We start from the raw sequence: 14,589 nt of genomic DNA, 5'->3' as shown, positions 1-14,589 counted from the left end.
CATGTGCGGAAGTATTTTAAAATGATAAATAAAAAAAATTATTTTTTAAAATGATAATTTAAAATGATATTTTAAAATGATAATTTAAAATTATATACTGAAATTATATTTTAAAATGATATTTTAAAATTTAAAGTGCTCACTTGTTCATTGCATTCTTCAGCATTGGCGTTCTTAATTCAATTTTGCTTTAAAGCGCATCTTAACAAATGTTTAAGTCTGCACAGATAAAGTTCCACCCAGATTCTTTGTTAGCTTCGCAGATAATGTTCCACCCAAATCCTTAAATGTTTAAATCTTTTGTTTTAAATTTGTAAATTGAGTGTCCTTCTCAGTACCATTCGGATACATATATCCACAACTCAAAGGCCCCCTTTATGGATCAAGTATGCTGCTCTGCACAGATAAAGTTCCACCCAGATTCTTTGTTAGCTTCGCAGATAATGTTCCACCCAAATTCTTAAATGTTTAAATCTTTTGTTTTAAATTTGTAAATTGAGTGTCCTTCTCAGTACCATTCGGATACATATATCCACAACTCAAAGGCCCCCTTTATGGATCAAGTATGCTGCTCTGCACAGATAAAGTTCCACCCAGATTCTTTGTTAACTTCGCAGATAAAGTTCCACCCAGATTTTTTGTCAACTTTACAGATAAAGTTCCACCCAGATTCTTTGGAGAGGTCATCCATGTCAACTTCGCAGATAAAGTTCCACCCAGATTCTTTGTCAACTTCGCAAATAAAGTTCCACCCAGATTCTCTGTCAACTTCGCAAATAAAGTTCCACCCAGATTCTTTGGAGAGGTCATCCATGTCAACTTCGCAGATAAAGTTCCACCCAGATTCTCTGTCAACTTCGCAGATAAAGTTCCACCCAGATTCTCTGACAACTTCGCAAATAAAGTTCCACCCAGATTCTTTGCAGAGGTCCTCCATATTAACATTTTTATGGGGCTAGCATATTTTGCGAAGGGCTCTCCAAATTTTGCCTCCAACAAATTCGTTAAATTTTTTTTGTGGCCACCTCATACTCAGAAATATTTATCACCGTTAACATTAGATAACGGCAGAAAGCATTTCCGCGTTTCTGCATTCCCCTTCAGCCACCAAGCACTATCTGTCAATGCTGAACATATAGCATCTTGTATTTCGTCAACGAATGCAATGGCGCTGGCGAACAAAGTGCCAAATAGTATGGTGAAATCGGAAGATTTTTACTGTTTAGGTTTGAAATTTTTTCACAAGGAAAAGCTATAATACTCAACGTGTTGTGGTATTTAATTTTAAATCAAAAAAAAAAAAAAAAAAAATGGCATTTTAAAATGTTAGTATTCTACCAATTTAAAAGATAAGCTCAATTTACAAAATGCCAATTATTTAACTAAAACGATAGTCAATTTGGCGATGGCAAACGATTTATTTTATTTTTCGCAGCTAGTGCGTCTAGCTCGTTCGAGCGTCACCGTAGGAAGAAACAGCTTACTTCCAGTGTGGCCTTAGGCCACATCCCAATATTTTCCACATACTCACTTAATACTAACAATCGATACTTAAAAATACTGACATCGATATCTGTGTACATATTTAACAGAATTCATAAATAACTGGCATCTTACAGATGGAAAAAAAATTGAGATATACTACCAATATGAAATGTGAAACTGAAATTGCACATTACTTTTCCGACAGCCGGGATATGATGCCATCTTGAAATTACATACTCAACTTTGTCTTTTTGGCTAATTGAGTTTTTTTAGTCACTGTCCATATGTGGCAGAGTTTTTGAAAAATCCGACTGCAGTGATCATTGTGACACGCCTTGCCACTTCGCCGTATCCTCACTCTTTTAGCTCCCCGTTTTATGGGGGCGGTTGAGAAAGTTAAATGACATTTTCCCCTTTTGTTTGCAATATTTTAAGCGAAAGCTTTGAAAAGTCTAACCCATTTACAAAAGACTTTCGGAACTATTAGCGTTTGTAGTAGAGCCAGACATTCCATGTTTGAACAATTCGTCATCTTTCTCTCACAAAATTGTTTTTTACATTCTCCTTTTCCCTAAACTGCTCAATTTCCCAAGGTTACATGTCTTTTTCGCGATAATCGATGTGAGCAATCGACTACCAACCAAAGTGCCCGCGATATTCATAAAGTCAAGTTCTACAAAATGTTCATAATAACAAGAAATGTGAAGTAAAAGTAGAAATGTGCAGCATGAGCCCAACAATATGGCTAGGGACTATAAAATGCTGAATGCCGTTGAATGATTATTGGTGCTTCTTTTGTTTCTAGTTGAAAAGCCTTTATTAAACGTTTACTGAAGCTTGTCGAGATTTCCGTGTTAAAAAATTCAAAACAACGACAACCAGTGAAATGGGGGTCAGTGTTGGTAAACACATGTAAAATGAACTGCGTTTATTTTCAATCCTGTTAATATGTAAGCCATTTTACTTTTGTAGACTATTTAGTTTCGTGAAATCAATAAATATTTGTTGTTTAATTATAAATCCAGATCGATATACCATATTTAATGGCAGTCATTCGCAGTGGTCAGAGAGAAGGTTTATTGAAGCTCCGTTGGTGGGAATTAGGTGTTCATTTTCTCCCCAAAGAACGATATTTTGAACTGCTCTAACGTCAATAAACGAGATCTATAGCTACATATATACGCTCCATAATATAGAAATGACCTTGCCATTTTGCTAAATTAAAGAAGTCATCTAATTGACGCCGAGATGAAGTCTACTTGAGGGAAGAAATACTTCAAAATTTTTAATGACACTGATATATCCATCAGTTTTAAATTATTAGAACAAATGTACATTAATATTAATGTCTAACGAATTAGCGGTCCAATTAAAATTAATCGCTGTGAGGGGAGTTTTTTATTGTCTCTTCCTTAGAATGAATTCAATTTTGTTATTCTAGATGTATTTTGACAGCTTACGTAAATTGTAATTGCATGTAAAATGCTGCGTAATTTCGATTTTATGTGCATTTCAAATTAGTTCTCTGAAAAATCATCTAAGTATAGTTAGTATACAGTTTGGCTGGTTGGTACAGTTTGCTCCCCTTTTTTGCGACAATGCGATAAGTGGCTAACTGTGACTAACTCTCTGTCTCTGTCTCTATCTCTATCTCTATAAATAATATGTTAAATAAAAATCTATATACAAATCTAGTATTTTGCCATTGATGATGTTTCTGTTGTTGTTGTTGTTGCCATTTGACTGACCTAAGCCTTGAGCCCATTTTGTTGTCTAGGTTGCAAAATTGCTCATCTCAATTCGGATTTTTGCCATATACATATCTTGCATATAGATATAGATATTCATATGTATGTACATTGTTTGGTTTTTGTTCAGGTGATTTCTAGCTTATAATTAACTTTGACTTATCAATATCAGTTAAAAATTGAGATGAGAAAATCATATTTACATATATACATATAATATCTATGTATACATATTAAAAACAAAAACGGGTTTTCCCGCGACATGCACTTCCACATCCCACCACCACTCTACACTCTAGCACCTGACACCCTGCACACCTACAACCCCCACCCCCCCACGGCCATCTACATCTCCAAGTCTAGGCCCAGCTATAGCGCCATCCCACTTATTTCGAGCCCCATCTCGGTTAGGCGAAGCAATTAACACTGAATTACAAACTGGTTAACAACAACAACAAACAAACGGAATCGGGATTCGGAATTAGATAATAAAATGGGCCGGACTGCCGGTATCTAGCATTAGTTAGACTAAAGTATTCAAACGATCAACATAGCAACTGCTCCGGAATCGAATCGAATCCTTTCGAAAATGAAGCTATTCGTAAGTAATTCGAAAAGGAATTTTGAAAATCAATAACCGAAAGTTCGATCGGTAACTGATAAATTTATAGCTAAAGGATCTATAAACCATATACTCCATCTTTCTTGTGTACATAGATTCTATTCCTGGCCTTTTTTGCCCTGAGCCAAGCTGCTCCGGCCCCTGAAGCCTTTAGCCATGGCCTTGCCCATTTAAGTCGACAGAAACGTGATGAGCAAGTTCCAGTCAAATCCTCTAGTGAGATTGATAAAGCAGCAGAGGTCGCTCTCTCTGTGGACGCTGACAAGCTGCTGCATCAACAGGAGGAGGTTAAAAAACCAACCGAACACCGGCACAGGCGGGAAGCCCATCATGAGGAAGGACATGATGATGCCACGTTGGTGGCCAAGACCCTTGAAGGACACGATGAGGAGCCAAAACCACAAGATTCACAAGTGAAAACTACTGGACCCACTAGTGCTCCAAAGGCTAAGCGCGAAGCTCATCATGAGGAAGGCCATGATGATGCCACATTGGTGGCCAAGACCCTAGAAGAACACGATGAGGAGCCAAAGACACAAGATTCACAAGTGAAAACTACTGGACCTACCAGTGCTCCAAAGCCTAAGCGCGAAGCCCATCATGAGGAAGGACATGATGAAGTCAAGCAGGAGTCAAAGACACCCCAGGAGACTCCCGTGCTAGCTGCTGTTCCTGCCGTTGCTCCCTCTGTAGCTCCCGTTACCAAATTCAAACGTGAAGCTACCGCACCACCTCCAGTCAAGCCCGCCAGTGTGATAGCAGCCGAACAACTGGCCCATAATCCCCATCGTAACTTAGAAGGTCCAACACCATTGCCTGAATTGATTGAGCCCAGTAAGCAGCAACACAAACGTGCTGCGCATCATGAGGAAGGCCATCATGGCGACGGAGAGAAGGCTAAGAAAGGCGAAGACAAGGAGGAGCATGCAGAGCATCGTCATCAGCGTGATATTCCCGTGCCTACTGAGGTCAAGACAACCAATGCTCCGGCAACAACCAAAGCCACAGACGAGGGTAGCAGTACTTCGGCTTTCCCACTCCGTCATCGTCCCAAGCCAGTGGCTGAACTCTTCCACCAACAGGAGAAGTCCGCTACCACAAAACCCGCCGCCGCCCACTCCAGTTCCGAGGAAAGCAGCGAGTAGGTTGTCCCTAGACGAACCAACTTTCGGCAGATTACGCAAGCGCCGTTTCACCCTTACTTATCCCCTAATTAACGTGATCACGTTTTCTAATATAAACAAATCCGTTAAGCAACATCAATAAAAGAAATAAATATTGTGTAAATATATAAACCAGAAGAAAAAAAAATGAACAAAATTGTTTGCTAACCCCATTTAATTGTTTAAACTATCAGACATCTCAGAGCCCTTCTCTTAACAAAAGTAGTCATCGGATTTGAAAATTGGCACCGCTTGGAACTCCCCGTCTACTAAATTGCTCTTTGCCAGTTGACTCGATTGAGAGCCATCCGCAGAGCCTGTCAACTTGGCTTTAAGCGGTTTTAGAAGCAATCCCTTTAGACTATAGTCGGTTACATTCAATTCCTGCTCGGCAACATCAACAGAATGTTCCACCAAATTGAGATTTGCCTGTACTTGACCGACCATTAGCTCCAAATTGTCTATGCGGGTTTGAAGTTCTTGGAAATTCTCGCCAAAGTTTAATATGCTGCAGACATGATTGGCCATTATGCCATTGGACTCGGCACGAACCTGATTGATGGTGGAAAGGAAGAGCAGCAACAGGTAAGGTGGATCAAATGCAAAAAATTTCATATAACTTACTGAAGCCAATAAGGATTCAAATTCGTCCAAACGGGCTAACATATCCTCTATATTGGTGCACAGTGGGTTAATCTCTCTTTCCAAATCGGCACTACGCATAATTTTGGCATAGTCCTGCCCCAACGCCTCAATATTTGAAGGCGACGGCATAATTATTGTTTACTAATTGTTTACCTTTTCGACATTCCAAAAACTGTAACATTTGATGGAGCTGTTAAAATTTAACAGCATCATTTGGGAGTCTGTTAAAATGTTACAGCATCAATTGGGAGTCTCGTTATTGCAACTTGGCAGTGCTTTACAAAATAGGGGCAAACAATGGTAATCCCACTATTCACCCTATATATCATCCCGGTGTTTTATTTTGAAGGGCCTGCATTTTTTTATTATTGATTTTGAGAATTCCCTAATTTACTTATTTTTTTGCAAAATTTTAAATCGTTTTGTGCTGCTTACCAAGATGAGCAACTACCGGGGCATAGGAGGTGGAGGATACCCGTATCGTAAGCCGAAGACAGCTAGCCCTGGCAACAATATGAATGCCGTGCCGCCGCCACCGATGTTAAGCGGCGGCTACCGTGGGGGTGGAGGAGGTTTGTTGTTGTTGTAGAAATCATGCCCATGGCTGTTAAAATTTGAATTAAACCCCCCATTAAAGGAGCAGGAGGAAGATCTGCAGCAGGCAGAGGAGGTAGCGGCCCTACTGCCGGCACATCCAAGTATGGCTATTCCACACTGGACTCCATTAGTCAATACACCAATTCTACGAATTTCGTGGGGAAACGCAAGCAGCATACGGATGATGACTATTTCGATGATGACGATGAGCCTGTACAGCAGCATCAGAGCAGACAGCCTCAGCATGAGGAACTGGCGTATATACCAGCGCCTGGATCACCCGGATCCCCACCATCTCGTCTAAGCCGCAATGACGATGATGATGATGATGATAGGAATAAGCATAATAATGATGATGACGACGATGACGAGGATCCGTTAGAACAATTCATGGCGGGAATTCAACAGCAAGTGGAAAAGGAGAAGAAGCAACAGGAGCAACCACAGCAGCTTCAAAAGCAATCGACCACGAAGCGAACAGATATTGACGATGAGGATGATGAGGAGAGCTATTATCGCTACATGGAGGCAAATCCCCTTAAATCGGCTGCGAACGATGATGGCTCAGATCAGGAATTGGAATACGATGAGGATGGAAATCCTATAGCGCCACCAAAAAAAAAAGATATCGATCCACTGCCCATGATATATCACTCGGAAATTGAATACGAACCGTTCGAGAAAAACTTTTATGTCGAGCATGAAGAGATCTCCGCTCTTACCGACGATCAGGTGAGAGATTTAAGGAACACGCTCGGTGTCAAAGTGTCCGGACCGTCGCCCCCCAAACCGGTGACCTCGTTTGGCCATTTTGGTTTCGATGATCAGCTGATCAAGGCAGTACGCAAAGCAGAATACACTCAACCCACCTCCATACAAGCGCAGGCCGTGCCCTGCGCCTTGGCCGGCAGAGATATCATTGGAATAGCCAAGACGGGATCAGGCAAAACGGCTGCCTTTATCTGGCCACTGTTGATGCATCTGATGGATCAGCGAGAGCTGAAAGCAGGCGAAGGACCTATCGGCCTGATCCTAGCACCTACGCGGGAGCTTTCCCTACAAATCTACAACGAGGCGAAACGTTTTGGAAAGGTCTATAACCTTCGGGTGGTTTGCTGTTACGGCGGCGGATCCAAATGGGAGCAAAGCAAGGCTCTGGAGCAGGGCGCTGAGATCATAGTGGCCACACCGGGTCGGATGATCGATATGGTCAAGATGAAGGCCACAAATTTGAGGCGAGTTACTTTCCTAGTCCTGGATGAGGCAGATCGTATGTTTCATATGGGTTTTGAGCCCCAAGTGCGTTCCATTTGCCAACATGTTCGGCCGGATCGTCAAACGCTGTTTTTCTCGGCCACCTTTAAGCGACGCATTGAACGTCTGGCTCGTGACGTGCTAACTGATCCCATACGAATCGTTCAGGGTGAACTCAACGAGGCCAATCAAGATGTTACTCAAGCGGTCTATGTCCTGCCCAATCCCCAGCAGAAATGGAATTGGCTACTCTGCCATTTGGTTAAATTCCTAGCGGAGGGCAGTTGCCTCATTTTTGTGACCAAGAAAGCCGATGCCGAAACAGTGGCCCATCAGCTGTTGGTCAAGGAATACAATTGCCTCCTGCTGCACGGTGACATGGATCAGGCGGATAGAAACAAGGTGATTATGCAATTCAAACGAAAAGAATGCGACATTTTAATAGCCACCGATGTGGCTGCGAGAGGATTGGATATACCACATATACGAAATGTGGTGAATTATGATATAGCCCGAGACATTGATACCCACACCCATCGCATTGGACGCACGGGCCGTGCTGGTGAGAAGGGCAATGCTCATACACTGGTAACTGAGAAGGATAAGGAATTCGCCGGTCATTTGGTACGCAATCTCGAGGGAGCGGATCAGCCAGTGCCCAGCGATTTACTCGAATTGGCAATGAAATCCTCATGGTTTAGAAGTTCACGCTTCAAACAGGGTAAGGGCAAAAAAGGTAACGCCAACTCACGTGGGCTTGGGTTATCGGGAGCGTGGTGGAGGCAATCCTTCCAATCCATTTGCTTCTGCCCCACCATCATCGTCGTCGTCGTCCTCATCAACATCGTCATCATCATTGGCCACGACCTCACCTTCCTCTTCGGGTGCTATCAGCAAATCAGGTGGACCAGCTACAGATCGATATTCCGCAATGCGGGAAGCCTTCCGTTCCCAATATACCAACCAGTTTCGTGCCTCCAGCGATCGCACATGGGAGCAAACTTTGCCAGAAACGGGGGCGTTTGTTGCTCCCCTGCCCCCGCCGCCGCCACCATCATCATCATCATCATCCCCTCCGTCGACTGGAAACCAGTGCTCATCGTCATCAACATCTTCGCAGGATTCAAAGCGTGCCAAGAAAAGTCGTTGGAATTAAATTTCATTAAACTAACTCCGAACTAAACAGTTTTCAATTTATTTTTCACTGTGTATTCAATTTGAAAATCAATTTTAAGTCTACAAGAAATACCTATACTTTCGCAATAATTCAAATTCTCTTCTTTTAAAGTTCAATGAAGTTTCTATTAATTTTGGGATGATCTCCATTCAGAGAATAAAATTGGCAAAATCTAATGTAATGCCAACAGGAAAGTTTATTAGTAAAGAGGACGAAACTCCTGCCGAGGCCATCAATCTCAACGACCAAGGATTCTTTGCTGTTGTTATCCTTCGTACGCCGACTTCCTTATACCATGCACCATAGCATATGCTATCTCGCTCACTCTAACAAACGAGCATGGGCACTCTAGCGCCGCCACTAGCCTACGGCCAACTTCGGCCTCTTGGACCGCATAGTAAAACGCGTTTACGCGTATATTTTCCATGTTTCTAATTCGATTTTGATCAAATTTGGTGGGTTGGTAGATATTAATTGAGCTAATTAGTGTGCTGAATTTGGATTCGATAGTCCAAAAGTTGGGACAGGCAATTGGTTTTTTTCAAAATTATGAAGGCTGAAGTGGGCATGGTAAAAATTTTAAATAATCATAATCTGCGTGATTATTAAGCAAATCTACGTACCAATTTTGGTGACATTTACTTTGTTAGTTTTCGGGAAAACCAGTTTTTTTTAATTTTCGGGGGAGGAGGTAGGCGTGGCATAATTTTGGAAAAACCTAGATCTGCGCGTGTTCTAAGCCAGTATACATTCCAAATTTGATATCAATAGCTGGTTTGGTCTTTGAGAAAATCGGTTTTATCTGTTTTGCGGGGGCGTAAGGGGGCGTGGCGAAAATTCGAAATAAACTCGATACCTGTACATACTACACGAGTCTACATACCAAATTTAGTGGCTCTAGCTCATATGACTATCTTTGAGATCCAGGTGTTCATACGGACGGACATGATAAGATCGTCTCGGCTGTTGATGCTGATCAAGAATATATATACTTTATGGGGTCGTATGCGATTTCACCCTATGGGTGCATGGTATATACATAAATGAGTCATTGTTCATTAAAATAAATCGTTTAGTCCAAAACTACTTGAAAGGTCATCAATTAATTTATCCGAAATTCCACTTTTCGGGTAACACTAAATTGATTCTGAATATAAACTATGCCAAATTTTATTAAGATCGGGTGACTATCTCATACAGCACCCATAGGAAACATAGGTTGGAAAACAGCGACTTTTGTCATGCTAAGAGTTTAGGCCGTTTTTCCATTTTGACGGCTATACAGGAAAGGAAAGATTAACAAAATACGTTAATGAATTAAGGTCCCTCCCTTTTCTAAGCCATTTGGGAAACTGTTGATCAATGTACCAAGTTTGATCCATCAGTCGAAAACAGTGACTTTTGATTTTGTGATTTCAAGGCAGTCAGCACAGCATAGTTCTCATTTTCCTCTTGCCTTTTCATGCTGAATGTCCTTTGACTTAGGTAGATATCGAAGGAAGAGGAATTCTATAGAGGCATAAAATATATTATCCCTGCTAACTAATGCAAATTGTCGCTTTTGCCTTACACCCATTCCTCCCACTTCAATTTAAAATTTACTTTTCACTATATTTACTTTTTGATATAGAACTAAGATTTAAAAAGGATCTCTTCGTGTTCCGACATCATTTTGGGCCAAGTAGTTCCAAGACGAATTGCAGTAGTTTCCGTTCCATTGCATTCCATTCCATTCACTGCTCAAGCAAGGAGTTACGGTCATCTGACGGCAGCCAGTCTTCTGGTATTGAGCTCTCCTCTCCTGAGATGTACCCATGGTGGAGGCATGCGGCATGGAGGTCCACAAAAAAGCCACACCGCGCCCCGTTGAATACGAATTCGAAATGGAACCCATTGAGGAAAATGGCCGGCGGCCCTCTTATGTGGCCATTCTGCCAAAAAAGAGGCCGTTTGTGTTGGTCGTCTCGTCTTTGGAACTATTGTAGCCTGATGGAATGCTCGAACTCATTTGTGTGTTGTGTAAAGTGTAAATTCTATAAAAGTCTTTTCTAATCCCAAAACTAGATCATCCAGAAAAGTATTTAAAGCGATTGCGCTCTTTGAGCACATCGGCACTCTGCACATCCATCCAGATCTCGACTTGCTCGTTAACGCGAATCTCGGTGACGTCCTCATCAGACATGGGCAATAAATTTATACGGCTGACTATCGCCCAGTTCTGTTGCTTTATCATATGTTTGGTATCCAAGTGTTTTCAAACGTGGTGCAAGTTACACTTCACTTTCGGCCACGTAAGTCTGGGCGCGGTTAATCGTAGGGACTGAAGAAAAGGGGCCTCGGAGGCCCTCAGGGGCCTCGGAGGTCCTCAGAGTTGCCTGAAACTTGGTATTATAGTTTCCATTTCCTTCATCCTTATTGTTCTCACTTACCTGGATATGTGTCTTTTTGTTGCTTTTTTATGTTTTATTTAATTTTGTTTATTATACCATACACCCATAGGGTGAAATGGTATATTAAAGTCGCCAAAATGTATGTAACAGCCAGAAGGAAGCTTCTCCGACCCTATAAAGTATATATATTCTTGATCAGGATCAACAGCCAAGTCGATCTAGCCATGTCCGTCTGTCCGTCCGTCCGTCCGTCCGTCCGTCCGTCCGTCCGTCCGTCCGTCCGTCCGTCCGTCCGTCTGTATGAACACGCAGATCTCGGAGACTATAAGAGCTAGAGCCACCAAATTTGGTATGTATACTCGTGTAGTATGCACATGTTCAGCATTAATTGGAATTTCGGCCACGCCCCCTTACGCCCCCCAGGAATCACATAAAACTGTTTTTCTTAAAAAGTATGACAGCTAGAGACATCAAATTTAGTTTGTATACCCGATTAGTTAGTGCGCAGAAATTAACTGTTCAAACTTTTTGCCACGCCCCCTTACGCCCCCAGGAATCACACAAAACTGTTTTTCTTAAAAAGTATAATAGCTAGAGACATCAAATTTGGTTTATATGCTCGGTTAGTTAGCGCGCAGAAACTAATTGTTTAAACTTTTTGCCACGCCCCCTTCCGCCCCCGGAATTTACATAAAAGTGATTTCCTTAAAAACTATGATAGCTACCGACATCAAATTTAGTATGTAGACTAGCTTAATAGACGCGCAGATATTGGCTATTTAAAAATTTTGCCACGCCCACTTCCGCCCCCGTAAATTAAACAAAACTGATTTTATCAAAAACTAACAAAGCTAAAGTCATCAAATTTAGTATGTATACTGGCATAGTATGCGCGGAGAATTTAGATATTTTCACATTTTGCCACGCCCACTTCCGCCTCCATAATTTAGAAAAAACCGATTTCCTCCTGTATTTTTTTGACTATCGCATTCAAATTCGGCAGACTAATTATTCTTATCTATTTCTATCAAACTACCAAATTTTATTGAAATCGGACTAGAAACATGTAAAATATGCGTATGAACGTATTTTACTACGCGGTCCACAAGGCCAGAATTGGACGTTGGCTAGTGGCGGCGCTAGAGTGCTCGTGTGTTTGTAGAGTGAGCGAGATAGCACATAGTATAAGACATGTAAAAACAATTTAATAGACATACATTTGGTCTTCGAAATTTGAAATATTTGTTTCACCAGGTGTATGGTATACCCAAGTCGACGAGTCGACTTACTTGCTTCATTATTATTTTTTTTCTTAATATTTTTTACCGAAAATCTTCGATGTGTTCACATCGTTGTGTGATTTGTTACTGAAATGAATCCAAAACGGATCTTGGGTATTGAAAATGAAAATGACAGAAGAAACACAAGGCCTACTTTTCGTTTCAATTGATCTTATGTTTTTATCGTTTCGTATACTCTTCCAAAAAGGGTATATTCATTTTAGTCAGAAGTGTGGAACGCATAGAATAGAGAATCTCCGACCATATAAAGTATATATATTCTTCTAACTCATCATGGACCATAAGAACAGATTTGAAATATTGCATTTAGGCTCGTTTATACTGCACAGTTTGTATATCTCTGATTCAGCCGGATCGAACCACTATATCAGGTAGGTCCCATAGGAACAATCGGTGGTAAACAGTGACTTTTGTCAATACCTTCGTTATTTGCTATGCTAAGATTGTAGGTCCTTCTTTCGCAAAGATAAGTCTCTTTAGATAAAATGTTTTTCCACTTTGATGTCTAATAGGTAAGTAAAGATTAACCAAATACTTGAAAGGGTATACAAACTTCGACGCGGTCAAAGTTGCCCCGGGCTATCTGTTTTATTTGTAAATTTAATCAGATTCAGGAATGTCCTATATGTACATATATAAAAAAAAATAACAAAATGGCAAATTTCAGATGGCAGATTAAAAAAAATATCAAAGAAGTTAAATTCGGCTATGCCGAAGTTTATATACCCTTGCAGTCCTTGACAATAATAATTTCACATGTTCAAAATTTGTTTTCTGCAACTCAATTCATTAATATACAAACAAAACAATTTTACTCTGTACAATTTGTTCTTCTTCTTCCCTCATTCCCTAAGCAAAGCAACGCACGCATACACATACAGTTTATGTAGCGTTGCGTCTGTGTGTGTATGCATGTGCTCTGTTGATTTGATGATGACGTAGTAGGCAGCAAGCAGAGCTGCCGGCAGCGATTGAACCGATTTATATAGACTGTAACTTGTGTTCTATTTATCCGATCAGGGTCAAATTTTGGGATCTGAGATTTTATATCAAATTCTATTATATTGGTAAATTTCATGGGGATACTCCAATTTTTGTAAAAATTTTTGTTCCAGAGCTATATGATATAGTAGTCCGATCCCAAAGATTTTCATACTTTATCTCACCCGGGTAAAAAAAAAGCTCCCAAAAAAATTTGATCCCGATAGCTCTTAAGATGGCTGAGTAAAACGCGTACGCACCGACGGACAGACGGACAGACGGACATGGCTATATCGACTTAGCTTCTCATGCTGATCAAGAATATATATACTTTATGGGGTCGGAAACGTCTCCTTCTGTGCGTTACAAACATCTGACCAATTTTATAATACCCTCTGCAAGGGTATAAAAATTAAAAACAAAAAGAAATTTAACTCCCTTTGAAAGTTTCCTTTGAAAATCTGAAGCGATGAACAAGTACAGGATTCTGATCAGCTGCCTTCCAAGTGCTTCAGGACACCTTTTGAACTTTCGAACACTTTCATGACCTCAAAAATGTTGGCCAACTAAGTAAAAATTTAAAAAAACAAAAAGAAAACTTCAACTGATTTAGGTTTTATTTCTGTGTTTTTATTTTCATGTTTTTTGTTTTCTTTTTTTTTTTTTTTTGTTTCTGTTTTTGCGATTTTCTCTTCATTTAAAATTACACAACTTATGCCACTAAGAATTTCAATATATATTTATATATATATACATATATATATCAATACATTTGCATATATATATATATATATATATATATATGTATATATGTGTGTGTGTGTTTATTATTTATATTAGTTTTAAATACTTGCGTATGTACAGTTGTTTTTGTTTTGTTTTCTCTTATTTTTTTCATTTTGTTTTTGTTAATTTGTAATTTTATTTTAAATAAAATCACATTTTGCGCCATTTTTTTTTTGTGGTTTTTGGTTGTAAAGTGTTTTGAGAAGCGAGAAAAAAAATGAGGAAATTTGTTTTTTTAGTGTGTGTGTGTGTGTGTGTGTGTGTATGCGTGGAATTGTTTTTTGGATACCCTGGAAATTGTCATAAATTTTGTTTTTGATTTTTCCTTTTGGGCTTGATTCATTCAAAAACAAAAAACAAATTGCAGGCACAACTCCTAGATATATATATATATATTTTTGTTTTGTTGTTGTTGTTGTTCTTGTCAAAGAGACAATGAA

The 14,589-nt window shown here is 40.1% G+C and overlaps 3 protein-coding genes across 3 annotated transcripts; 2 read left to right on the top strand and 1 right to left on the bottom strand.

Annotated features, from left to right (window-relative positions):
• The first annotated feature begins 3,712 nt into the window (after nt 1-3,712).
• Nucleotides 3,713-5,191, top strand: LOC137579832 (nucleolar protein dao-5). The gene is made up of 2 exons (XM_068293658.1): nt 3,713-3,834; nt 3,951-5,191. Exons 1-2 carry the CDS (start codon nt 3,823-3,825, stop codon nt 4,998-5,000), a joined length of 1,062 nt encoding a protein of 353 aa, XP_068149759.1. The 5' UTR covers nt 3,713-3,822; the 3' UTR covers nt 5,001-5,191.
• On the bottom strand, nt 5,176-5,849 carry Blos4 (biogenesis of lysosome-related organelles complex 1 subunit 4). The gene is made up of 2 exons (XM_068293659.1): nt 5,643-5,849; nt 5,176-5,570 (listed from the first exon to the last, which is right to left on the bottom strand). Exons 1-2 carry the CDS (start codon nt 5,790-5,792, stop codon nt 5,232-5,234), a joined length of 489 nt encoding a protein of 162 aa, XP_068149760.1. The 5' UTR covers nt 5,793-5,849; the 3' UTR covers nt 5,176-5,231.
• Nucleotides 5,850-5,975: 126 nt separating this feature from the next.
• LOC137579831 (ATP-dependent RNA helicase DDX42) lies at nt 5,976-8,807 on the top strand. Its single transcript, XM_068293657.1, is given in 3 exon segments — nt 5,976-6,235; nt 6,301-8,243; nt 8,245-8,807. Coding segments are annotated over 3 exon segments (2,502 nt in total). The 5' UTR covers nt 5,976-6,102; the 3' UTR covers nt 8,671-8,807.
• The last annotated feature ends 5,782 nt before the right edge of the window (nt 8,808-14,589 follow it).

This window comes from Drosophila tropicalis, unplaced genomic scaffold (assembly GCF_018151085.1).
Source record: "Drosophila tropicalis isolate 14030-0801.00 unplaced genomic scaffold, ASM1815108v1 contig_805, whole genome shotgun sequence".
Classification (NCBI taxonomy): Eukaryota; Metazoa; Arthropoda; class Insecta; order Diptera; family Drosophilidae; genus Drosophila; species Drosophila tropicalis.
Note: the sequence above shows the minus strand (reverse complement) of the source record. Positions and strands in the feature narration are given on the sequence as shown.

Excerpts from the sequence above, each read along its gene's own strand:
- Blos4 (XM_068293659.1), bottom strand. The coding sequence starts at position 5,792 with ATGCCGTCGCCTTCAAATATTGAGGCGTTGGGGCAGGACTATGCCAAA. Across the intron at positions 5,571-5,642 it reads TTGAATCCTTATTGGCTTCA|GTTCGTGCCGAGTCCAATGG; the intron begins GTAAGTTATATG and ends ACCATCAATCAG.